We start from the raw sequence: 25,037 nt of genomic DNA on the forward strand, positions 1-25,037 counted from the left end.
AATTACAAAATTTTGATTTTACATGTTTGAGAGGTAGTGGCAACGCAGATCAGGGTATATCAATTTAGTATACCGTTAAAGCAGCAGATAGTGAAATATAAAAAGTGGGTAGGCGAACTATGTTTTCTTGGTAGATTTCTAGACACTTTAAGTTAGAAATTCACAGAGAACACATGAAGGACAGTTCTAGAGGGACCCGTCCATTGTTTTCTGAGGCCAAGATGTGAGTGTTGCAACGCATGATGTAGAAATTTATAATATATGGAGCCCGTCAATATGAGGAGTAGGTTATTGGATACTTTACAATCTCTTGTAAAGGGCTCCACCTTGCAGTTGCCATTAACGTGAACCATTTACAAAAAAAAAATCATTGGAGTGTAGCTATAGCTAGGTATAAATATGCTTTTGGAAGGAGTAAATAACCAAGCAAAAACTATTTGACTGACTGTCATGAGTCAAGTTAAAAATAAGTTTTACTTTATTTGTTATTTTATTGCCCCGTTGGGTTGATTAAATTTGGGCACGCCCGGTTCAAGAGGCACTTCTCTCAGGAGGATTTAAATTTTCGGGAGTACTGCTATTATAAACGTTTGTATATTTTGCAGAGATTCACGTTTGAAACTAAGAACACTGGCTAGGTGGTGAAAAACGCCGCTCAGCTTTCAAGGGTTCAGCTGCTTGCGTCAATGCGTACCATGAGGTAAAAAAGCCGCGTACTAGAATCGTTCAAGGAAGCCTCTAGGTAGCGTTAAGGCGACAAGACAAATATTGAACTGAAACTTACAATTGTGTAGCCTATTATACTTCCCGTTTAATTCGATGAACGCTTTTTGGTATAATAACAAATCAATGAGCCAGACTAAAATCTCATGTGCTTATACAAAAAAACTGTTCCTTGCATATGAACAATCTTTCCTAACAAAAAGTCAGATACCAAAATAACATCACAACACTGTAGGCGGAGATTAATCACACAGAACACAGCAATATCTAAAGAAGTTTTTATTTGCAAAACAAGTAACCCTAGAGATTGCGGGAAAAACTCGAAACGAATAAGACAACGAGTCATTTTTATACTTTGTAGAAAATAGTAGTCAAAGAGATGGGCATACAGTGATATAAATGCGAAGCTTATTTTTTACATCCTTGATATTTTTTTAAATCTTTCTTCGACTTTCGTCTTAAGACTGATAAAATTGTAGAGGGCTCTGCGATTCCCAGATCCGTACATTGAGCTAAAATTTTCTTCGCTGTGCCATTCGTTGATGCTGTGAAGGAGACAGCAATGATCCCCAGAAATCGTCCGGAGGGTGTCGCGCCTTCGAGTGTTTGGCTTTTCAAACTGCTATTCGGGCAGATTTGACTTTAAAAAAATATCGAGAAACTACTAAAATAAATCGCAGGAACCTAAGGTGCACTTCATCTTCTGGATGTCTTAGAGAGGCGCCCTCTGAGAATCATGAACTTTGGTAACAGGAAGAAAAAGCCTGCTCGGGCCTTATTCTCGCAACGCACTGGGGGCTGTCGTGTCTATGCCTAGGATTGGGTACTGCAAACGTTAGAGCCGACGTAATGACGGTTGTAAATCACTCCGTGGCGCGCACCTAGCGTCAGCACGTTATCGGGACGATTGTTCCAGATGGTCCTAGAACGCAGAGAAATGTAGACGTCGAGAAGTCATTAAATGTTTTGCTTGTGAGCTGCACAGACTTCGTTTACGTTAAACTACAGCAGGAGAATAATTCAAAGGGAGGTCCCGTTTTTTATGACGAAGAATTGGCAGACAGAAAGCTTTATTGAAACAGGTTTTCATAACGAGTTAGGATGGTAATATGCAACCACTACATGCTGTTTGTAAAATATAAAGCATCCACACAAAACAAGTGACATTGAACCGGCTAACGAGTTCCAAGGAGAAGCAAAATGCTTGAAAAAAATATTGGTAAGATACAAATACAAGACGCTTTGAGCTGTATATGTTATTACAAACGTTAATTAGAATAAACAAAAATTAAATGCAAATACAGCGGGAAGTAATTGGCCTTGCTTAAATACCTTTTTAAAATTATTAGGTTCCCATAGAAAATTATCTGCGTCTGAAAACTAACCAGTGTAACAAAAGCTAATTCTCGAATGAATAGAATGGTCTATATGAGTGGACAATTAAATGCGCAAAAACGAAATCGCCGGTATAACAGTCAAATGTTTTATATAAAGTAGGAGGTGCGGCTGAATGGATACTGTGCAGGAGATTATAGTTCGTTCAGAGAAACAAACCCTTCTTTTAGCACACTCAACTATAAGAATATTGTCAAATGTTATGAATCTCGATGGGTCCTTATCTTCCAGTCGCATTTCATAAGTACGGAGAAAAGCGGAAGAATGGGTTCACAGGGTTTCAAATTCCGTGCTCGCCGGTAACAGTCTCGCAACGGTTTTTTGGGAAAAAATACAAACAAAAAACAAAAAAACAATTCCAACCGACCCATACGTTTCCTGTTTATCTCTTCTATTTGTCTTGCACGTTTCTTATGATGGATTCTGCGAAGAGTCATGATATTTACATACGACTCACATCTCCTAGGTTGAATCAATAGACGAAGGTGTCAGCTAGTGTTAGCGTACAACAGCATAAAGAACGCGGAGTAAAAAGCACGCTGCGAAATTGAGCCATCAGACTTCATACCAGTTTCGACCTGGATCCCCATCGAATAAGAGTGCCGTATTGAACTCACTACTGTCTCGCATTCGTTGAAAACAAGAGGTTCGAAATTGCAATGCACATGCCAATTTCTTACCGACAGACAGTACTATTGTCGCACTACCTCGAGAGAAAACTGGCTTTTGGCTGTCAAAACATCCAGATGTCTTAGTTGCTTTCACTTGGAAATTGTAGTTAAAGTGTATTTATTCACAAGTGTTGAAAAACACAAAATGTTCTCTATTTAAATACTACAACGTGTTACAACATCTGTAATAAGTTGTTAAATACGAAATATGACGAAACACTTAAACTAATTAAAACATCTGGTTTGACATATAAGTGGATATCGGAATTTCAATATTATTTAAAGGGAGAAACTGTACTCTGTAGTAAGACACCAATTAATTTTGCATGTGTTATTATGATTTTTTAAGCTTAGCTCAATGTATACCTTGTTTCCCAATTGTAGGCAGTGCATTTGCAAGAGAGCGTTTAGATTTTCTTTAACTTTCTTTATGCACTGTGAATGAACGAGCGCAATAGCCATTATGCTGCCAGTGTCCTCATGCCACTTGAACCGCGTGTGTTTCGACTTCGCCAAACTTGGGATGTCAATTTCTTTTTAGCACAGAATGATTATGGCTTGGATTACATACGTATAGCGTCCCGCTCCAGTGTAACGAAAAAGCGTTACACACAGCCCAATACATAGGACATTATGCATAGCCAAAAGCAGGCAATGCGTACGCATCTAAAACACATAGAAGGTATACTAAGTGATAGATATTTGTTGATAACTATAACCAGGAGAAATAATCACCTAGAGCGCGATTCACCAAGGAGCAGAGCGGCAATCAAACCCAGGACCATGCGAAGCACAGTCCGTCGTCTTTGCTCGACGCCACAATAAGGAAGGGAAGGACAGCGCAAGTAGCTGGACTAAGGATGACTTGCCGTGAACAGTCACCTGCGTTGCGAATTTCTGCAGTGAGTGATACTTAGTCCAGCATACTTAGTACGCAACCAACTAGCGGCGTTAGTCACGCTTAGTACGTCATAGTTTATCCATAGGTGAGCGCCGGCGAATAGTTATACTCAGCACATCACACCTAGTCTACAGGCGATCGTCAGCGGCGAGTCATAGTTATTTCATAATAATTAGTCAGCAGGCGATCGTAGGCCATACTAGCATAGGCGGTCATACGTTTTTTAGCATACTTAGTCCGCCGGCGACCATCTTCGTACGCACCTGTTTCCAGAACGATGAAACGTATTTCCACAGTGGAAATCACAACATCGCGGTTTGGATCAGCGGGTATGGAACGCCACAGCTTCAGACAACAGTGTTGCAATAAGCCTTTTCGTTTTTCGATTACTTCAGTTACCACAAGGGATTTCTCGCAATCCAAGAGCTCTAATAATTCACGGTCTTAAACGCACCCACCGAGGAATCACAAAGCATAGAAATCCTTTCCTAAAGCGTGCTCGTGAGAGGTAACATCCCTGAATAAACGTTAAGTGTCCTTGACCACCTTCGATAAACCCGAAGAACAGAGTGCGTCTTTCGTCCAGCGCATCTGAAACCCCCCGAAGTTCCTTCGTACCAGGCTTAACTAACCCAAACGCTTGCCTAATTCTCGCACGGCACATTCTGTACAGTCGAGGTTTATAAGAATAATCAAAATAGGTCGAACGTTTTATTGTTATGTTTTTTCAGTTTCTAACAAGCTCTACTTTCACTTTAGCTGAGGTGACGAAAGCTTGAATATAACGCATTTACTGTAAGTCGCAATTTCACCTCAACTGTTATAAGCACATTAAAAATATCATCATGGGTTTCCATGTAATATTATTATGTTATATGCTTACGCCCACCTGAGTATCTTAGCAATTTCGCGAGTATATAATGTTTCATACTTTTGTTTACAAAGTTAGGCATTTACTTACATAAAATAAATACATATGCAGTTGTTTCCTGTGCATTCTTGTTTAGACTAGGGCCATAATAAACATAATATTGTTTCTCTAAATTGAATTTAATATCACCAAATACTGAAATTCTACCATTCTAAGAGTGTATATATTATATTTTAAAACTAAATGCGTAAGATTTGAAGGTTCTTAACGACTGTAACAAGCAAATATTCGAGAAAACGATTCTAAAAAAAATCAAACCGTAATATGAGCCCTTTTAACTTAACTTTCAATATTATCAGTTTAATATAAATTAAACATGCGAGGAAAGTGGAGCTTGAAACGTTTTCCAAATTCCTATATCAAATATTTAAAGAAAGCTCTTGGTCCCGAGATACCGAGACACACGACAAAAAAAGGTACCCAGAATCAGAACCTCGATTAGTTATTTAATTAGAAAATGTTATAACATACTGCGCATAGTCAGTTCAATGACGTAGCACTACCTTTGTAATTGAAATATTTTGACTCTGCAAACACCGAAACCAGATAATCTTTATTATAAAAACAGGAAACAAAAGCACTGGATTAATATTTTAAGGCATGAAACATAAGGCAAATGAGAATTTACATTTTTTATTAGATTTATGGGATGCTATTACGAACGTAAGAGTCGTGTATTTATTTAGTTGTTAAAATTCCGCAGGAAACACGATGTAAAAGATCGAAGCATCTTCTGAATATTGAATGATTTACAATCGCTTAAGCAAGCTCCAATTTAGACCGGTTTTCTTGTGCATTTCCACATCCGATTACGTATGCAGTGTGATAAAAAAATATCCGGTACTGATTTTGTAGCGTAAAAAGAAAGAGCAGCGCAGTAATGAGCGTAGCAATCGAAAGAAGGAGTTTTCGTGTCTCATTACACTAAAGGGCGTTGCGTTGTAAAAATTTGGAGCTGCGCAAAAGAAGTTTTTATGTCCACGTGCACGGGAACAATGGCGATTTCAACTTTTCTGCCTACAAGAACGAAAGCGAACATCATTTGTACGTCAAACTGGCCAAATATAAAACAGAGGTTTTGAAAGGGTTCAGCAGGATTGTGTTAAAAGTGGTACATTTTGCGAAGTATTTTGAGTGGCACTCGAGCTTCAGCACTGTAGAACATCGCTGGAAGACGAAGAGTGATAGGACGACCTTATTCGACCTATCCTTTGTTCACTGATTTTCTTTCACTCTTGAGGTGCTAGTGCCACTCAAGACAGTTCGCACACCTCATTGATCTTTTATATAAGCCTTCACAACAATTTCACAGGTTTGAGATCTATGTTTGTCGTGTTTGACGTGAAATTGATGTTCGCTCTCACTTAGGTTCTCAGTACATGAAGAGATTGTCATTATGTTCGTGCATGTGGTTAAATAAACTCATGTAGTGCAGCTCCAGATGCTTACAGAGCGACACCTTTTGGTATAACGAGAAATGAAGGATCCTGTCTTCGACTGCTGTGCGCCTATCCCTGTGATGCCCCATAATTCTATGCTAAAATGAGCTCCGGAACCTTTTAGATCACGCCTCGTAGAATATACATTGCATTTTTTTTTCTTTTAGCTAAGTATAACGCCATCACCTAGAAGACAAGGCCATAGTGTTGCTACTTGTTTGCGTCACCAGAGAAGGCCGGCGCTGAACGCAGATTGGAAACGAGTCCTGCGTCAGCGCTCGGCTTTGAGTCAAGATTGAGCCGAACGTAGACGCATTTCTCGTGCCTAATCTGTGACAGGCATTGGCTTTCGATGATGACGACATCCATGCAGGTACTACAAGTTGTTCTATCCAGGATGTGTTGAGTATGGCCAGCCTGTGTATACACAAATAAAAAAACGCTCTCTTAGCTCTCTGTGTTCCTCTTCATCGTCCTCTATTCATCACGTCCTCTATTCATCACACCTTCAAGATTTATTGTACAACTACGCAAATTGGTGGAATATAGAAAATGAGTTCGCAGTGAGTAGTCACTTTATGAAAAGGTTTAATATTAGTTGGAGTACAGTATTGTTTTGAGACTGCTTAAACAGCTGGCCTTTCACAATCTGGTGATTTGATCGTTTATGACGAACCGTAAAAACCTAAAACTTATCCACAGTTTGTATTTTTTCTACGCACCATGAAACGCGATGTAGTTAGTTTCGCGGTCGCCGTAGAAAAAAACATTTCGATAAGCATGGTTGGGTAAACAGTAACGAGATTTGGTAACAAGAAGTACTTAGGAACGCCAACATGTGTGTAGAGGCGTTCGCATGCAAAAAAATTAATTAGTTTATATATAGCGTCACTCGGATTTTTTTTTTTTTTAATAGTGTTCTTTATAAATTCATGCAGGCCTTTTAAAATATATTTGTTGTGTCTGAAGTCATGATGCAATCGGCGGAGTAAGAGCCGTTAGCGTTAAGGTATATGTAGTTTGTTCTTCCTTGTATGTAGGCCGTATTCTTTTCGGTGTTAATTTATGTGAAAATCTGCGGATGTTTTACGGTGTTTAGTTCCCAAGGGCTGATGAATTTCATTGAAATGTCTCGTGCAGACGCTTAAAGTCACGAATAGAAGCAAACAATCAAGACGGGAAAGGGATAAACTTTAATTTACTTCTGATACACAATGTTCTTCACACTTTATTCTCGTAAGATATGCACGCATACATACCGAAGCTTGCTTCTCACATTTCCGCCCACTCCTTCCTGTAGACAACTCAAAATTTTAAGAATGGACGCTCTACATTTGCGCTAGACAACGGAAGTTCCAAAATCTGAAAAAAAGTATTTGGAAAGCACTGGCTAGTCTGATGAGTGCAGCTTCCAAAACAACACAGGGTCATCAACGGCACTGAAGGTGTACTGGCGCTAATCGAGAAGCTCATCTACCAGATCACTGAGCTAACATTCTTCGTACACGAGAAGCCTGTAGATGCTTTCACAAGGAACAGATCCCTTTGGCAGCTCCATCTTAACGCAAGGGTTAACTATATGTATCTTTTACCAGAACGAGTCATGCGTGAACTGCAAGGCATCGGAGATGTCAGCGTAGGGAGACTTATGCTAACGGTCAAGTCAATGCGACGATAGTAAAAATAGAAAGAAAGGACATGTCTGACGAACATTTACGTAAGGTTTTTTCAGCTAACGAAAACTCCGACTTGTATGTACATATTTCGAAACCAGTATTATTTTTTATCTCATTTTTTTTATTTCCGACACAGGTGGATCGTTATGGGTGCTTTTAAGTTAAGACCTGAAAATGTTAGGCCAATTCGTATGTTATTTTTCTCAAAATGGCAACATCTATTGCCACAGCTTGCACACAAATCCGGCGAACTTGACCCTTTTCACGTGATACATGCCTGGTTCATTTCCTGTCGTACAAAAGAGCACAAAGAGAAACAAAAGGATGCAAAGCAGGAAACGAGCTTCTGCAAGGCCCTTTGTGATATGATTCTTAGGAATATAAAGCAGCCTTTATCTGGCGGTATCTCTGTACCTTGCACTAAGGTTAATATCAATTAGAGACATTTGAGGTTGCATAGCGTATGATAAAGTCAAAGATAACACTGAAAGATGACCCTATTGTTGTACACTACAATGTGGTACGCGTCAAGGCATTTTTAGAATTTTATGAAGGTTGCAGAGCCTTGGTTATTGAAAATAAAAATCCGACGTAAATTTTAGTTACACTCAAGTTTGTAGCACTGATAAGGCTGAAAACGAAAATGTTTCCTTGAGAACAACACACTTGTTACGAAGTTAGGCTTTATGCCACCAAATAACAGACAAATGGACTTTGCAACACACTTATTGTTATTTTCAGGCTCAAACTTCGCTTTGCCTGCATGATGGACCTCTACCGGTTTCCTATGGACTCGCAAGTTTGCAGCATTGAGCTTGCATCATGTGAGTTACTTGAAAATTTTAGATAACTCGCGTGAAATACACGCCTGATGCTTTTTTATTGTGATTTTTTTTAAACAACAGGCTCTTTGTTACATAAATGCCATTTTCACTGCGTTTATATAAAGTCTTCGGATATTAGAGGGGATGATAAGTGTCACAATCTATACTCAAATAACGGTAATGACAAAGACTAGCTGGTGAACGATCCTTCATATACTTATGAACCCCAAGACAAGAAAAACAAACGACAAAAAAGAAAAAAAAATGGACTGCACAATGACATCTCAAATTGAGAATGTGATGACCCTTTGTTCTTTCTTTCCGATTGTTTCTGTTGTCTCGGGTTTATAAGTAAACGTACAAGTAAACGTACAATGTAATTTGAGGGGCTAAATTAATTCATAGGTTCGGCATAAAGACAGGAGATTGAGCTATTCATCGATAAATTTTCTCACAATTCTCACCTGATAACAAAACTTCATACACAAAACGTTTCATGTGCCCTGTTCTCAGTCTGGCCTAGAGGAGTGGTGTGCTCGTTTCTGGTTCCTCGTTCCTTCCTTAGTGGCGTGGTTTCCTGCGCATCAACGAAGGACACTCTCTATTCATAGTGACGGTGTGACTGAAACGATTACTTTAATTTTCAAAGCGGTTTTGTGGGAGAAATAGACGATATGCGAAACCTCTCGGTGGACTGGCAACACTGTGCACGCGGCCATCTTGGTAGCGTTAAGTTTCTTAAGTTTTGGTTTCTCAGCATTTCCAGGGCAAGGAGGCTGTGCCACTGTTTGTGATTCAGCAACTTTATGGTTTTCTGTCTTGCAATGAGGCAGCGTGGGGAAAGGATTAAGCCGATGCCTTTCATCTCTGAAAACATTTTCAATTATTTCTTAGGACGCGAAGACTAATGATATCTTACTGTTTAGCAGTAGACACCTCCACGCCAATACATGCTATTCAGGGTTAGTCCATTTTTTTGTCGAGCAGTTACTGGGGAGAGTGTCAATTAGTGGGAAGCTCTCAGCTCTCGTGAAGCAAACTGTGCACTGGAAAACCTTTTCAGGCGCTACAAAAAACTCGAATTGGTTTCAGATAGCGTCGACATCAAGCTCAGTTGACAGATGTCGCGCCGGTTAATAAAAAATTGTTCAAGCCTGGCAGGATGATTGCATCGTTTTTCCAAAAACTCCCCCCAAGCCCCATAGCTCGAAAGAAAACATTTAATCTTAACTGCGACGAGAAAAAAAAAGAACGTTCCCGCGAAATGAAATTAGTATTGCCGGTCTTGCTCCAGTCGATGTACGCCGCATAAACTTTTTCCTCCAACGACATCAAAGTTCTAGCCACAGCCATGAAAATCCACTTTCTGGTTAAAAACAAGCAGACACGCCGTCCGTATAATTTGTGTTTTTATTATACGTAACCATGTTTTGCATCTTTAAGGATATTTTATTACCAAAATCTCTCTTCTTTAGTTTTAGAGGAGTTTTACCAGCCTCGTTCACCAATGACAGATCAGATATAGAAACATCTTTACCGAAAAATCCGGTATAACTTTTCACTATCCGGATTATGGAACCGGAAATTCGTTACTGGAAACCCGAAATCCAGATTGCAGACAAAGGAATAATTTCTGAAAACCTAAATTCCAGATACAGTCCAGATAGAATCCAGATAGATTTCTGGTTCCATAATCCGGATAGCGAAAAGTTATACCGGATTTTTCGGTAGGGATATATCGTTCGTTGCACAGCAGTCAGATTGTTTTCTGCCCTATATCTAAATGAAGAGGTTTGGGGATGTTTCAGCTTTGGTTGTTCACTGTTAACCATACGAATCTTTAATTATGGCTGAATGCGTAGATGATCAAAACTGTCATATTTTTGCCTCGCTTCAGAGCCTTAATCTCGTCCTTCTGCAATTATCTGCTCTCGCATCAAAAGAAACGCAAGCTGACACTACAGCATACAAAAAAAAAAAAAAAAAAGACAGGCACCAGAAAACAACACCAACAACAAATTCACACCAGAACAACACGCGCCAGAAAACAACACCAAATACAAATTCGCATGCTTTTCGCGCTGTCGCCGACTGTTTTTGGAAAAGGCTGCGTGTAAATAACATGTGCAAGAAAGAAAAAAATCGTGAACCCCGTTCACGCTTGCGTTCACGTCACCCAAAAAACCCGAGGTTTATCGGTGCTTCCGCAGGAGAACGGGGCAACGCGTTGGCATCTGGTCTCTTGAACGATGCCCGGTCGATTTTTTTCATGATTTCTTTAGCATTCGGGTCGCTGGCGTCGTTTTCTTGCCGATTGCAATATGTCGGATGTAATTCTTGGCGTGCTACAAGATCGCGCTCTTTTGTTTTTCGCATTGTCGTCTATTATCGGCACACTTTTTGCTTCTAGTTTTTGAATCGGGCTACTGAAGCCAAACACCACCAAGATACAAGTTCTTTGCAATGTTTCTTCTGCACACCGTTGATTGTAAAACTTCCCGAACGCCGGTGGCTTTTGCTTCGCCCACAAGACCAGGCAAATATAATAACAAGCTTGAAGCAGGAAGAAAATCATCAGCCGCGTCGCCCGTTATTGAGCCTTGAGGGAGTAAGCAGACTTTGTTAGTATCTAGGTGGTTTTGCTAAAACGCTGAAACTGATCAATAAATATCTTAATTCACATAACCGACGACTCCGTAAAGAGACATCCTTTAATAGATATGTCCGCCAATTTCGCAATTAAAACTTACCCATCTAACTTTAATTCACAAATTAATTAAAATGTATTCGTTGTTCGGATTACTGACCGTGGCAGTTAGCCTTGTATCTAATGTTCGAACAGACCGATCTGCATGCATTGGATTTGGTATTTCTGAACCGGTCACACATTCAACGATAAAAGGTGGAAAACATATCTTATACATATTGTTTAGTAGTGTTTAATTTACTTAAGGTACTATTTCGAGCGCATATAGTTTCTCAATGAAAAAAGGGTACAATAAATACGATGGCCTTTATTAATACTTTCGAAATGTCAAACTGTAGCGTGTAAATAATAAGAAGGTGTGGATTAAATCATAGTCATGTTTGTGGAAGCGAATAAGAAATAAATACGTGATTATTTGCAACATGTTTGTTCCAGTCTCAAAGACTACAGAAGAGCTTCACCTTGAATGGTCTGAAGCCAACCCAATCATCCTTTTTGAAGGTCTCAAGCTTCCTCAGTTTGAGATTCAGAAGATTAATACCTCTGACTGCATGGAGAAATTTCACATCGGTAAGTAACATTACTGTTCTGCATGAAAGTATAACAGACATAATATAGATTAGGGGTGCCAAGCTGCGGCCCTTCGCGTGTTCAATTGCGGCTCGCGGCTCTCCCCCCCCCCCTCTCCAACCGAATCCTCCGCCTCCCTCCCGGTCACACGAGCACTTCCCCAAAAATAGAAATGGAAAGCGTCTTAGTAGGTAGCGGTTTAATAGTCTTGTGCTACTGCCACAGTACGTACAGTTGGACTGCTTTTAACTCGGACTGATTAAAAATAGTTGTAGTTTCGTTTATTGCTCTCAAAAACAGTTTGCCCCCCCCCCCCCCCCCCCCCATTCCCACGGTTCTTGAAAGCTTCGTGGTTTTGTTTGCGGCTCTTAGGCCGGGTCAGCCTGGCCACCCCTGATATAGATAGACAAATCGAAGCCTGGTTAAGAGTAACCAAAAACTCACAAAAGTTTTCTTAGATGTCGAGTCAGGCCGAAAGAATCAAGGCTTTTATAGACCTTTTTCGAAAGTCACGTGCCGATTATTACAAGTTCGGAAACAACCGTAAAACGGCCGAACAACTGACACCGTGGAATGTGCAAGTCATTTCATTATACAGCAAATGTCAGAGCGCGGCCAATGCTAGGGGCCGACAAGTCAATCTAACAACTTCAAAAGACCAAGCTCACTCCCTATTGAAAATTCTCATTGGTATGAGAAATTTCTGTGTCCAATAAACACATATGAATCATACAAGATATATAAGAACATATAAGAACCGTATAAGAACCATATAAGAGCTATATAAGAACTATATAAGATATATGAGAACATACAAGCACCATATAAGAAACTAGTGGGAAGTTTCTTATAAGTTTCTTATGGGTTCTTATATATCTTATATAATTCTTATATAGTTCTCATATAATTCTTATATTGTTCTTATATGTTCTTATATGTTCTTATATATCTTGTATGATTCATATGTGTTTATTGGACACAAGAAATTTCTCATACAAATGATTTTTTTTACTAGGGCTGCGCTCATCACTGGAGGGGTCACGTGACCCGTCCCAAGGTCACCCCAAGGTCACGTGACCCCTCCAAAGGTCATTTCAAGGTCACGTGATCCCCAAGGTGACCCCACGTAACCCCCCAAGGTCACTCCAAGGTCTCGTGACCCCCCAGGTCACGTCACCCCCTCCCCGAGGGCACGTGATCCCCCTGAAGTCACGTGACACCCCCCGAGGTCGCGTGACCCCCTCCCCCGAGGTTAGGTGACCCCCCGGAGCATATTAAAGAAAGAGGGGAGGAGGAGGAGAAGGAGGAGGAGGAGGAGGAGGGGTCTACCCTCCCCTCAGTACCCTTCCGTCCTCCTCCTCAAGAGCTGCGCTCCAATTCGGCGTTACAGCGAGTTGTAAATGGCTTTCACTTTTTCATGTGGGTGTTGTTTTAGCATAGCCTTCTCTATACTCACAAGGCCTAAGAGTTCGACGTCAGACCCATATAGTGTCCGTACACAGATTTGGAGCGCGAGAATCTGGCAGCACAGAGCATCAAAGAGTCATTTCTCGGGGAACCTGGACGTCAGCGCACAGCTTTTCTAGTGGCGAGGATTCGAAATACACTTGTTTCACTCGGGAGAGGTGTATTTTGGCGTCTCGCCACAGCGGGCGCAAATCACGTGGCTCTCCTCTCATCCGTTGTTTGCCGCTCCACCTTTTCCATCTCGGCGGCCGCTGCACGTGGCGATCCGCACGGCTTTGTCAGTATATAGAAGGCTGTGGTTTTAGGCTTCTAATGAAAACAAACGCATAATCTGTGCCGTGACTTTGAGGTTTCAGTCCGCTTTGTGCAGGTATTGCACAGCTGCGATCCTGAGGACAGTTTCTCGTAAGGAGTCTATCAAATGTGTCATAATCACTCAATGTTCCGAAGCAACGCCGGGCTAGTACCCCACCGTTTTAGGCGCTGCAAGCAACGCAGCTGAATTTCGAGGCGGGTTGACACATGACGTGAAAGCGTGACGTCGTCGTGAGACATGACGTCCCGGCTGGAGCGAGAGAAAGCTATCCTTGGCATTCACTGAGCTCTGTGGCAGTTACCGGTTTCGATTAGGTTTTTTGAACGCTTTCATAACGCTTTTTGACTCTTAGTGCACCGGCTACTGTAGTAGAAAAAGCTTTGCATTTTTTAAGAAGAAAAACACGAGGCGCATCAAGCGTTAACCCAGAACGCGAATGGTAATATAGTCACATTGGCGCCGCGGTCTCGCACACAAGTTATTTCTTTTGCCATCTAAACGTATGCCAAGCAGGGAGAGGTGCTTGTATTTATCGGAGTTAGCTGGGTCATTTCAGCCTTCGTTGTCCATTTGCCGTGGATTTTCGTCGGTTCCTTGTGAACCTCGTGGGTTTGTTTAGCCTCGAGACATGCCGCGTGCCTTTGGTTCTTTCCAACCTTAACAAATGGCGGCGCGCGCTTGGTTGCCGCGTTTCCTGAACGTGCTCTTTGTGCTCCCTTGCTTGGCGTGTGTCTCCTTGCGTTCCAACTAGCCCAATACGTATTGTAAAACAATTGCCATCAGTATTACTGTAACCTAAGTACGTCACTTAGTATTTTTGCTTTAGTGGCTGAGACCTCTTGCAGAACAAGAAACGAGATCTTAATAAATATTACGAGTAAGCGATGGGAAAACGGATGGGCTAAGCGGATCAGACTACGTTTTAAAGTATAAACGAACGCTGGTGTCACAAAGTACCCGCACAACGCTAAAATGTGTATAGAAAATTCAAAGTCCAGGCGAGGCCTTTAAGTTAGTAATAAAATGCCTCTAAAAATTACTATACGAATAAATTCGCACGTGAAGTCAGAAGTCAGGTTTATGCCTTGCCGAGAAACTAAAATGTGCTTAGGGAAATCTGTGAATTGTATTTTTCGAATCGGAATACAAGCACGACTTGAAAATTGATGTTTTGCTTAGTATAGATTTATTCAGAAATGAAATGTTAAACACCTCGACGTTTTGTAAGCGACTGGTATCATGTAGGAAATTTTATTTTGTATATTTTCAGAGAATCGATTTGTTGATTTCTCTGGGGAAAATATATAGCTGTAACTTGAAAGATTATAGTTAAGCGCGATATAAAAAAATGCTTCAATTCATTTCACTCGCAATGCATATTAAAGTGTGTATTTCTTCATTTATCATTTGAGAAATGAATTTGTATATCTTGCCAAAGATACGAGGGTTGAAAGAAAAACAGATGTAGAAATCGCAGCACAAAAAATATAAAATTGATAATGATACCAAAACACAAAATAATCACCATTGGGGCGGCAAAAAAAAGTGCACTTTTTTTCGTTTTGCCGCAGTGTATTCTATGGTCGAGATGAGTGGTATTAAAAATTTGTTTCATTTCAAAAACTGGTGTTTGTCAGTCTTCCGCTCTAATGTGTGTTTTAATATTCTGTGTGTTTGAGACATTACAATTTTATTCATTTTTTTATTTATTTAGTTCAGGTACACAAAAAAGCCCTCTGTAAAAGGGGATTACATAGGAAGACGGCAAATATATTATAGCGCACACAGAACACAAAACGTTTACGAAGATAATACAAGAACAAGGAATAAATATAATGTTAAGTATTAGTATAACTGCGCAGGAGCTCTTGGAAGTTCGATACATCTAGTTGAGTCGCAATGCGAGTCGGTAGGTTGTTCCAGTTGATTATGTTTCCTGGTATGAATGATCATGCATAACTGCATAACTAGATGAGTGGCATGTGATGCGCGTTACCTTGAATAAATGATCGCTACATTAAAACATTAGGACGTGCTTAAAAAGAATCGTCGTGAAGCGATGTATGGTCATAGAGCCTGTGAAATAATGACAGACGGCATGTTTACGGCGGCATAATAATTATTACTTTGAGAGTCATTTTCAACTAAAGATGTTTCCAACGTTCTTGTAGATCGAACCGACATAAACGAGCTTTCGAGGAGTAATGAACAGGTAACCAATATTTTAAAACTGAGTACTCTAATGAGCGAAACAACTGTGATATGTACTTATTACAACAATCGTAATTGTACCGTAACTCTATATAAATAGCTTTATTTGTAAGTTAGGTTTTTTTCTACTAGGTCCATGCCAGCGACTGCAGACGGTTTGGAAATGATATAAAATTAAATACGTTTTAGGTACAAAAAGACAAATAGACAAAAAATGAAAATAAGCAAACGTTTTCGCAATACTAAACACTTTTTTTTTACAAACGCATTTTTATGAATAGCACTTCCATGTAAGGAAACTCCCTGACAATATTATAACTGGATCTAGCTAGTCTACTGTAATAGACAGATAAGTAACTTGTCGGTACTATGAGCCAGTTGCTTTTGCTTTTCATGTACGTCCTCTGCAAAATCAAAACCAAACAATTATTTGTTTTCGTTTAGTTTGGCGCTCAAAGAAACAATGCTGTTGTCAGGATTCTTTCACCTTGTTAGACATTTCCTAACAAGTTCGCACGGAATGTGCACTTTGCCAGGCTCTCGCGTAGCTTCGGTGATTCAAAGACTTTTTTCTTTTAGTTTTTTTTTCTATTAAGGCGCAAAAAAGACAGTGCTGAAATTCCCGGAATTCCTACCTTCTTAGTTCTCAATATTACACTGAAAGAGGACGCATTCTTGCGCTTGCTGTTAGTTTCAGTTGGCTTCCTAAAACGTTTGCGTGTAGCCTCCGTATGTGTTTTAAGGGAACCCAGTTTCGCATTGAGTAAAGTCGAGTTCATAGATGGGCGGAAGACATGAGCTTTTGTTGTATTCAGCATACCACTCATAAGAGGTCCCAGAGTGACATGAGAACAACATTTTGATGAGAGCCGTAGAAAACATTTGACTATGGCTTTGCTGTCGCCGTCTTTAATATCTTCTCTCCGTTTTACGTAGCACCGTGGTTAGTTCCTGTGATGTTTAGAAACCAGTCACGTCACGTGACAGTGTGCACTATGCAGTAGTATAAAAAACACCCTTCTATAATTTCCGTTCTCTTGTGTATCGCCTTTATCAAGCAAGGCAGGGGAAGGATATATAAACAAACTCTCCATTTATGCGCCAGTTTTGAACGTGCCTTAAGCGATTTCAAATCACTGTGCATTGAAATATAAACTCGTAATTATTGATGCTGCAGTTAATGTTGAAGTGCATAAAACCTACGTTATTTTTTTTTTTATCATACTTTCTAACTTGGAACATAACTGAAAAACCCTGATGGCTCGAACATTTGAGCACATTGACTGCTTAAGAAATGCAGAAAGTGGCTCATAGGCCCATTTTGAAAGTCAAGTGCCGATTATTCAAAAGAGCAGGGATGAAACAATAAACATCGTGGAATGTGGAAGCTATTCCGTATAATAGCCAACGTGGGACCGCGACCAATGCTAGGAGCCGACGATCCAATCAAACAGCGCGGAAAGTGCAACATCATTGCGTTCATCACCTTTTCTTATCCAAGCAGGCCATAAGGTGTGCCATGACGTTGCGGGTTTAGTCCGCAATTGTGCAGGGACTCCATAGCTGCCGATAGAGAGCAGTATTTAAAAATGGGTATATTATGTTCACGCTATCTTTTTAACACAAGCTGTCATTCAGGGCAGACGCCTCTTTAGCACAATCCATATAGCCGATAACGTTTAGACGTTTTTCTAACGACACTGGTAATGAAAAAGTGGACTTCATAGCTTCCCGAAAGCACGGAAATTCATTCAATTAAGAGGCAGAGCGTCTTTTTGACGTGTTTTGTTTTTACAAATATTTAATTCGTCTTTAGAAGGCCGAGCGCCAAGGCTATTTTTCGGCCCAGCCCCTGGCGGATGCACCTCACCCGCTCACGACGCCCAGTCATCTCTGGCGAAGCTATCTGAAGCCCCGAGGGACCCTATACTGAACCCAAGAGTACCCACGTCTCAACTTGAAGAAAAACTCTCTGATGAGCTACAGAATTCACCGACCACAGACTCTACACCCCAACGCCCAATCGCTAGGACGAAGCGCCTTCCCCCACGACGGAAAGTTACTGTGTCTGATGACCACCATAGCGACAAAGACACACCGAATGAACCCTCGAGAAAAGTGAGGGGACCCAGGACCGCTAGAACAAGCACTGTGTATTCTGATTCATCGGAAGTTAACGAAGGAAGTGAAATGGAAGCCCACAACAGCTCCAGCCATACGGGCACGGGCATCTACATTCAAGATGATTCTGAGGGGGCGGCTGACTTTGGCACGACGTGCCTTGCCACAAAATAAACACCAAGAAAACACAGCCGTCAAATGAACCACTATTGTATCTCGGAGTCTCAGAACAGGAATGGGACGAACATATCACTAGTGTCTTCGGCTCCAGAAAAAGATACAACCTTGCCAGCAATCCCGCAGCCATCAAACTGCGTAATGTGTACGCCATCATGTGAAGCAGCCCGTCGCAGTGCAAGATAGACGACTTATCGATCTTCAGGGCTACATGAACCACCAAGCCTATCTCCGCCACAGTCTGCCAACACGGACACGCCAGCCTCCTTCTCGAAGTTTTCTCCCTCAAGGACCCATAGAAGGCCGTGTAAGTTGTCGCCCACAAAACTCCGCCGGGAGATACGTGCAGAGGCAAACCTGACGTCATCCTTAAAACTCTAGCCCCAAGGAACTATATGAAGCTCAATCCTGCAGGAACAGTGATATCCTCTGTGACATACCTCTCAGAAAAAAAGGCCTAGCTCTCCTCCCTTTCCAAGGGACGCCACCCAGACGGCCATCATCTACCATGAAAAAATCTCGAGGATTGCTCTATATAAACTCTTCATCCTGACCTGCATAAAGTGCATAGAACTCAGCCACAAGGCGAACGTGTGCACCAGCAAAACACGGTGCAAGGACTGCGGCTGCATCGTCCAAGATGGGCACATATAGAAGCGCATATACTGCGTCAATATCCGATCACTGAATCATCTGGTCACTGACCCGCGATTCCCAGAAAAAATCCGAGCGGAAGAGATGCATCAGCACAATAAAAACAAGGCACCTACGCAGCCAGGAAGCGCTCCTCAATATGGAATGGGTGGTGGAAGGGAAACACCTGCCCCCTAGCCAATTGCATTCGACAAATTCGGTCATGGCGCCAAAGAGTATTTCCCATTACTTGGGCACCACTCCTCCAAAAATCAAGAGATGCGACATAGCCAGGCAGGCCGCTCGCAGAGGCTGCTCCTTCGACTACGACGCCAAACTCCAAGCCTGGCCAGTGGAACTCAAAGTCATTGACGCGGAGGAGAAATCCACCGTGGACAGACTCATAACTATGACGCAGGAGCTTGTTAAGCTTAAGCGAAATTCGGAAGACGACCGTAAGAAAAGAGATGCCTGGAGGTTTATCATTCGAGACTTTATTCTGTCAAAAAAGGAATCCACGAAAACAGAGCAAGAGCGTAAGTAGCTCCAGTACGGACAGTGCAAGGCCCAACTTATGGCCCTTACACCCCCTTGCACGGAACTTGCCAAGCTCGTGCACGACACTCCAAAAAACAGCCTAAGATTCCAGAAAGGCTACCCCTTTAGATGAAGATGTTCAACCAGCTGCAGCAACAAATCAAACAGCTGGACGCCTTTTCCGAGAGGCAAGCTGGACTTCCTCACTGGCCTCAACCGGCCGCATACACATCACCCCAACCATGAGAGCTAAGGAGTCTACAAGTCTTTAATGGAAGAGAACTAGCCTTGCGACACATAGAGCAGAGTTCTTACAGAGACTTAAGCAAAACAAATTTAGCATTTTACTCATACAAGACACCATGTGCGATTAATTCAAACTCCCCGGATCCAAGGTTGCTACTGTACCACAATCGTTCATAAACCACACGGTAAGAAAAGTAAAGCTTCCGAATTATTTTCAGAAACCATTACACAAGCACAGACGGCAGTCTTCGTTTTGTATATCTCCCTTATCTAAATCAACAGTTCCTACCACTGTTCCCCTTTCTAGGAAGTGGTGACGTCAAGAGCCGCTCTTCTGTCTATAAAGAAATAAATGTTTTTCGCCTCAGCATATAACTGCACCGCAGCTCTAAGAATTTAAGATTTCACTTGGTGCATACCAATTGAAATCTTAAATTCTTAGAGCTTTGGTGCAGTTATATACTGAGGCGAGAAAAAGTCATTCCTTTATAGACAGAAGAGCGGCTCTTGATGTCTGGCGCATGTATCCCGAAGACCCGACCCATGTTGTACATGGATTTTAACGTTCACTTGAAGTGGTTGGGCCTGGAGGAAACTCGTCCCTGATTTGTAGCTCATAGGTCTCCTGCCGACCACATAACCAGACCAACTAGGCAATCCGCCAAGTTCTGTAGCCAATACTGAATAATAGATGCAACTCTCAGCTTTTGCAATACGGCAAAAGTATTTGAGGGGGAACATTTCAACATACGTCTGCCTGGTGGTGTTAAACATGATAAATAATGGGCAATCCCACTAATCTCTGAAAAAGATAGGTTCCCAATGTGTCGCTGCCGGCTCGGCATCTCTTTCAGGTTTTTTTGTTAAAAGAGAGGCGGCTTCTTTCTTTTCTTCTTCGGTGAATGTAGAGCAGTATGTTCGTTTTTCAACAACCGTTAGTTTTCAAACCAGGTGCAGTACACTCGTTTTCTTCAGAGCTGTTTATTTACAACGAGGCAAAGAAATTAGAGTGGTCAACCCTCCCCGATACCTAAGGTAGGGACCACTGCCCCGTAATACTGCAGTAAAACGTCGGTAAAATTGCGACTTTCTTAAGACGAGACAAACCAGAACTTCCATTTGGTAGACATTTCACGAAGTCATACAAGAGCGGGGAAATGTATATTGACACAAACACGTATCTCGGCCACCGTTATTGAGTTTGCCACAAGAGAGAACATCAAATAAGACGTTTTCAAGCCAGACAAACAACTCTTCTAGATCCAGAACAGAAGGCTTGAAGCTATCTAACTCTTCAGGAAATAGAAAAAAATTTTTCACACCCTCCCCCCCCAAAAAAAAGAGAAAAACAACACTCTGACCATTTAGGTGAAGAAATGCGCACAGGAGCTCGACACCACAATTTGGATAGACCATTGGGAGTCCTGCGACGTCTATTCCAAAGTTTGGCGCTGTCGGCGCATATTCAACGCTATGTGCGGAAACAAGGGCGTAAACTTAGTCCTTACAATCGCTATATTAGTTCAAAACGACATCGATTCTTAAGTTTCTAAGATGGTCAACATATTATTTCCACAACCAGAACCAAGGTTTAACCCGCGAATGTGCGTGTCATGAGTCGTCGGCCCTTCCGAGGACCCACGCGACCAGCCCTTCACCTTGTAGGAACTAGAAGCTGCCATTGAGCGGTGCAGAAATAACTGCGCCTCTGGGCAGGACGATGTCACAGTTTCCATGCGAAGGACAGCATCCTTAAATAGTTCCGGACAAGACAATATCCCTAACGCCTTTCTGAGAACATATGCCGAGTGGTTGTAGCGGTAGTTATATTTAATTTTTCGTGCGTTTCTTTTTCAGAGCAAGTTACCAGAAGACTAGCTATGTGGGAAAATTGTGCCCAATTTAAAGTCCGGAAACAAGATGGACGTTCCAAATTATTGCCCCATATTTTTAACAACGACATGCTGCAACCTTTTAGGACACATAATGTCTAAACATATGAATTATTACTTAGAGGAAATATCGTTATGTATGAACACCAGCAGGCAGTCACGCAAATAATGGAGTGCACACATGAGTTTGCATCAGCCATAAACGAACGAAGTCAGGTTGACGTAATATTTATGTATTTTTCCTAAGCGTTTGACCGGGTGCCCCATAAAAATTAGTACAATAATTAAGCTTATTGGGATTAAATAAGGCTTCGATATTTTCGATAAGTTCTGATTTCTAATGACGAATGCAGTATGTTAGCTGTAACTAAGATTACTCTCTTACGTTAGCAGTTTACTCAGGAGTACCATAAGGAACAGTGCTAGGGCTACTTTTATTCTTAATTTATATAAACATTATAGCAACAAATTTCCGTTCCTCTGTACAAGTTAAATCGTCCTCACACGACGGTATGATCCTTTCAAATGTAGCTACAGTTCAAGACCAGGAAATTCGCAGCCAGTCCCTGGAAGAAATCTGGACCAGCAAAGAAACCTAAGATTATGAAACGGAGGTTCTCCAACGCGGCCTAGACGTTATCTAGGAATATCTAAAATACGTAGGTGTGAAGCAGTTAGCGAAAACAAACCACTAAATACACAATATATTGCGAAGGACAGAGCAAAACATACCTAGGATTGATCTTTGCTAGTAACGTCGTCGACACGGGGCCCCACCTCAGCACTTTGAGCGTTAACTTGAGCTACAGCTATAGAATAGGCAATGAATGGCTGAAGGTAATATTGCACAAGTGGAAGCAAAGACTAGGTCTATTACGCATGATCTTAACAGGCAGGAAGGTGGCGGAGAGAAGGTGACATAAAACATCCTAAACATAAAACCTCATCATACGTCACCCACCTCACTTTTCACCCTCTTCACCATCCCATCATCATCGTCCCACACTTCTCAAGCCAAGAAGCCTCGCATCGCCATCATCGTCTAGCTGGCCACATAGGCACATATGTGTACGGGCGGAAACGCCTTCTATGCGACCTGTACTTAAATGTACAAATAAATATCTATCTATCTATCTATCTATCTGTCCTGGCGGTCTTGGTATCTAAAGCGAAGTACGCAGGGAGTTTTTACTGGCTTAACAAAGTGCACCAGTGGAAGCTAAATACTCTCCTGAACAATGCGAGGAGGTAAATCCCTGGTTTACCAAGACACGCCCGCTTAGAATGTCTGCACAGCTGCATTTACTCCCTCCAATTTCAAGGCGTCCTCGACCGCTGATGCAGACCCAGCTTGCTAAAATTGAGCACACCAAGAAAAGTAGGACCATTCCAGCAAACATGGGCGTTTGAACCCAGATCGATAACCACGTTTCGAAACAAAGGCGTCCCTGGAAGCTTGAGTAATCCGAGACTCATGTGAATACGAAAGCACTAAGCCAAACTACATAAAAAGAGTAACACTTCTCAAAGACGAAAACAACTTAGTGCTGTATACAAACGCAGTCACGAACCTCCCAAATCAGACGTGGTTGACCGCTGCGCAGGTGAATCATGAATCTCACAAAGCAACGCTGACTAACCTACAGCTCTAGCTGCATTTCTTCCAGAAATGTGCGGAGAAGCTGCCGAAATGAAGGAGCCCCCAGCCATTCTTCGTAGGCTGCACAGCACGGATCAGCTGAACGTCAGCGAAAAACTGCTTATATTTTAGACGAACTATCAGGCAGACATCAGAGAAATTAAAAGGCATCGCTTGAACTGCAGCCCCGCAGTACAAAAGATCTACCGAACGGACAGCAGATTACACAAATAAAACAATACACCACACAACATCCGCTGGATCTAGGCTCAGCGAAGGATACCAGGCCAGGAGGCTGCACATGAGTCTGTAGGACGTCAAATGTGAACAAGTTCATTGAGTCTGTCCACTACCGCGCACGTCCCCCAGCAAGCTCCCAGACCCTCCGATTACTTCTACGAAATCTATGACCTTACAAGATGACTCCACCGCGAACTAAGCAAGCGAAGAAACGAACTCAAGACGCCGTGGGCTCTTGTGAACAACCCTGTCACTGACATGGTGTTCCGCAGAAATAATATGATGATACTTCACTATAGACGCACATGAAGCGCAGTGACACCTAGGACAGTTCACAACATGGAACTCGGTGATCTTAAAAGAAAAGAATCCTACGCCGTTTCCTCCAATCCTTGCTGTCAACGGCGTAAGGATCCCCACTCTTACGATACGGCAATGTTTGGCTGTCACCTCGCGTAGAGAGGAGGTACTTAATGTTTTTTTGTTTTTTTTTCAACGACCGACCTACGATTATGGGTCAATGGACGTACCCGACCGGGGACGCCAATAGGAGGACTCGGATCCTGCGGTCCTTACTTGACTACATGTCTCGTGGAGACCTCGAAGTGTGAGACCTGCTTACCTCAATCACCTCATCACCCTCTCGTCTCCATCGTCGTGCACAAGACATATCCGCGCGACAAGTAGGCAGCGCGGCCGTAGCCTAACGGTTATTGCGCTTGCCTCCCACGCGAAGGGCCAGGGTTCGATTCCTGGCCGCGGCTACGCATTTTTGTTTACACTGTAATGTGATGTTCTGGTGAATTCGAGAACCGTCTAGCTGATTCGAGGTTACAATGTTCTACACGTCAAACCTTTTACATCGAATGCTCCAGAAGCCAACGCGTGTACAGGTCCCGTCAAAGTAAAACGGAGCGCCGGAGCGGCAACCGAACTGCACCGCCGCGCTATCTAGCAGCGCAGGCTGCAGCTGATAGGTGTTGTCTGCGCATGCGCGCGTGCCGTTCGCGGTGTCCTTCGCTTTTCTTCTTTGATCCTCGCATTATCGGCGTCTCGAGCTGCCAAACGCCGTTCCGATGAACACCGCTAGGTGTTCGGCTCGGGCTCATGCGGTGAGATAACACTGAAGGCAAGAAGGAGAGACGGGCGAGTGTTGTCGATCAGCACCGCTCCTTGTGCTATCAGGCATCGATTTTAGGAACAGCGTTGCGCCGCTCAAACCACCGATAACGTGTGGGTGGGAAGAAGAAAACGGAGGCCCCCAGCGGAAGGCACGCTCGCATTCGCAGATGTTACCTATCAGTTCCAGCCGGCACTGCTAGATAGCGCGGCGATGTAGTTCGGTCGCCGATCCGGCGCTCCGTTTTACTTTGACGGGACCTGTACAAAAGCGGCTCGGCCCGGCAAGCAGGAGTCAGTTTCGCCCCAGCGTTCGACTGTGCTGCTACGCCGACTTCGACGTGGCGACGCTCTATTATTATATTTTGTACTCTTTTATTTGTGGCACAAGTTCGCCGCATTAAACGTTCATTTCTTCCTGTTTATTTCCTGTTGTTTTTGGTCACCACCCGTGACAATATTTAGGACTGGCCAGGTGCCTAAACCACCCTTGGTGAGTGAGAGATCGGCAATTCGGCGGATATAAGCGTAGCCTCTGCGCGAATAAATATGTTTTAATACTACTACTATTCATTCTTCTTGCTCAGTAATCTTTTCTTCGA

The 25,037-nt window shown here is 42.3% G+C and overlaps 1 protein-coding gene across 1 annotated transcript in view; it reads left to right on the forward strand.

Annotated features, from left to right (window-relative positions):
• The window catches only part of LOC8053475 (glycine receptor subunit alphaZ1), a 98,920-nt gene that overhangs the window by 32,891 nt on the left and 40,992 nt on the right, over nt 1-25,037 (forward strand). The window contains exons 5-6 of the mRNA XM_029981906.2: nt 8,478-8,560; nt 11,703-11,837. Of these exons, the coding sequence (XP_029837766.2) occupies nt 8,478-8,560; nt 11,703-11,837 (218 nt within the window). The remainder of the gene's footprint in view (nt 1-8,477; nt 8,561-11,702; nt 11,838-25,037) is intronic.

The sequence above is a fragment of the Ixodes scapularis genome, unplaced genomic scaffold (assembly GCF_016920785.2).
Source record: "Ixodes scapularis isolate PalLabHiFi unplaced genomic scaffold, ASM1692078v2 PGA_scaffold0__279_contigs__length_252992795, whole genome shotgun sequence".
NCBI classification, from domain to species: Eukaryota; Metazoa; Arthropoda; class Arachnida; order Ixodida; family Ixodidae; genus Ixodes; species Ixodes scapularis.